The following is a 1,756-nucleotide window of genomic DNA, read 5'->3' on the forward strand; positions in this document are numbered from 1 at the left end:
TTTTTTCTCTGCGGCTTCTTGACTTGCTTCAAAATTACTTGTTATAAATAAAGTTCGAAAACTGTAATGCAAGTTCTCAGAACAACTATTCCGACCATTATTTTTATTTTTAATCCGTAACATTTTATATTTTTAAGGCATTATAATTATCATTATCCGATGACTGTGCTGTGTGTTTTAAATAGAAAGAGTTTACTTCATAAAATAAATATAAAGAAGTTTTCCTTAATAACTTGGATATCTATTCAACATTCACCATCTTCGCGGTGTCGTCTCATATGCCCAGCCAATCCCGCTAGCTGCGCATATGCTTGTCCACAAACCTTACATTTGAATTTCTTCTCTTCTAGATGCAAGAACTTATGGTGATAGAGAGATTTTGCATGAGCAAATGAACGATCGCATACTTTGCACACATGTGGACGTTCTGTACCATGCGTTACTTTGTGCTCTCTGACTGCCGATTTAGATATAAAACGTTTTCCACATTCCTCACAAGCGTATGGCTTTTCTCCTGTATGTGAACGATAATGTACCTTAAGCATTTCAGGCACTCGACAGGAATAGCCACAAATATCACAAATGAAGTTCTTGGCTCTGGTGTGGATGCGCTTATGAGCTTGATATTGTCGACGTGTAAAGAAGCGTTTCGTACAGTTTTCGTAATCGCAGGCAAATCTCCGCTCTGTTCCGTGCGTGTGAGTTTCAATGTGCCTTAACTGATTTGTCCTTGACGTTAATCTCCTTTCACAAAGCGAACATTTCATGCCTCCATGCACTGTTAGGCAATGATCTTCCAAACTACGCAATGTTTTAAATTCTTCCGCACATTCCTCGCATTTTTGCATTTGTATAGCTAAAGTCTTTCCTCCTTCAGGACTATGTGCTTTTTGCAAATGTAGGCGTAAATTATGTTTGCTTTTGTAAGTACGAGAACATATTTCACATTTGTATGTTTCAGTTCGAACACGTTTAATTTCTTTAAGCTGGAATTTAAAACCTGGTATGTAAAGTACATATTTGCCACTAGCAATTTTTTAGAGAAATGGTATACCTTTTTTTTATGTGAAGTTGGTGAGAAATCTTGATCCCTATCATAATTATCCTCCTCGTCATTTTGCGTCCCAGTCTCCAGAGACTCAAACAAAGCCTGTTTCTGTTCCCATTTCATGATGCGTAATCCAGCCTTTTCGTCCTCAGCATCAGATATGTCAAAGTCGTTCACTTCCATGAATTCAACGTCATCGCTGTTTTCTTCAATTAAAAGCTCATCTTTCACATTTGCTGCCAAGTAAGGTGTCACTTCGAGAAGGACTTCCTCAGTCCTCAACAAATCATTTTCGAAGTGTACATTTTTGCAGTGCAACAAGAAGTCCTCATAGTGGAATGCTTTCAAGCCGCAGAGCGAACAAACTATGGTAAATTCGGTGGAGCTGTGACAGTAGATTTCTCCACATTTTGCGCTTGGATTACCTCCAAATGAGCTGCTGGGAAGTAGTTTAAGCATGGCGAAACCAATTCAATTTTTCACAGCCCAAGCGTAAACAAATGCACAATTTTTTTCCAAAAACATCGGCACTAAAGCTGTAAAACTATCAATGGTACTATCGATACCATCGAATGATTCCATTGTTTTGCTCTATCTAATGGTGGTTGGCCACTATCGATAGTCTTTGTTTGAGGAAATATACATATACCCAAATTCATAAAAAATGAAGAGGACTTTAACTGCTTTGTAAATCGATTATTACAAAAA

The 1,756-nt window shown here is 37.8% G+C and overlaps 1 protein-coding gene across 1 annotated transcript; it reads right to left on the bottom strand.

Moving 5' to 3' along the window:
• Window positions 1–62: 62 nt before the first annotated feature.
• On the bottom strand, window positions 63–1,671 carry LOC118748649 (zinc finger protein 91-like). Its single transcript, XM_036483232.1, has 2 exons — window positions 1,055–1,671; window positions 63–986 (listed from the first exon to the last, which is right to left on the bottom strand). Exons 1-2 carry the CDS (start codon window positions 1,505–1,507, stop codon window positions 246–248), a joined length of 1,194 nt encoding a protein of 397 aa, XP_036339125.1. The 5' UTR covers window positions 1,508–1,671; the 3' UTR covers window positions 63–245.
• Between the last annotated feature and the right edge of the window lie 85 nt (window positions 1,672–1,756).

Source organism: Rhagoletis pomonella, unplaced genomic scaffold, assembly GCF_013731165.1.
Source record: "Rhagoletis pomonella isolate Grant_MI unplaced genomic scaffold, Rhpom_1.0 Rhpom_scaffold_00013, whole genome shotgun sequence".
NCBI classification, from domain to species: Eukaryota; Metazoa; Arthropoda; class Insecta; order Diptera; family Tephritidae; genus Rhagoletis; species Rhagoletis pomonella.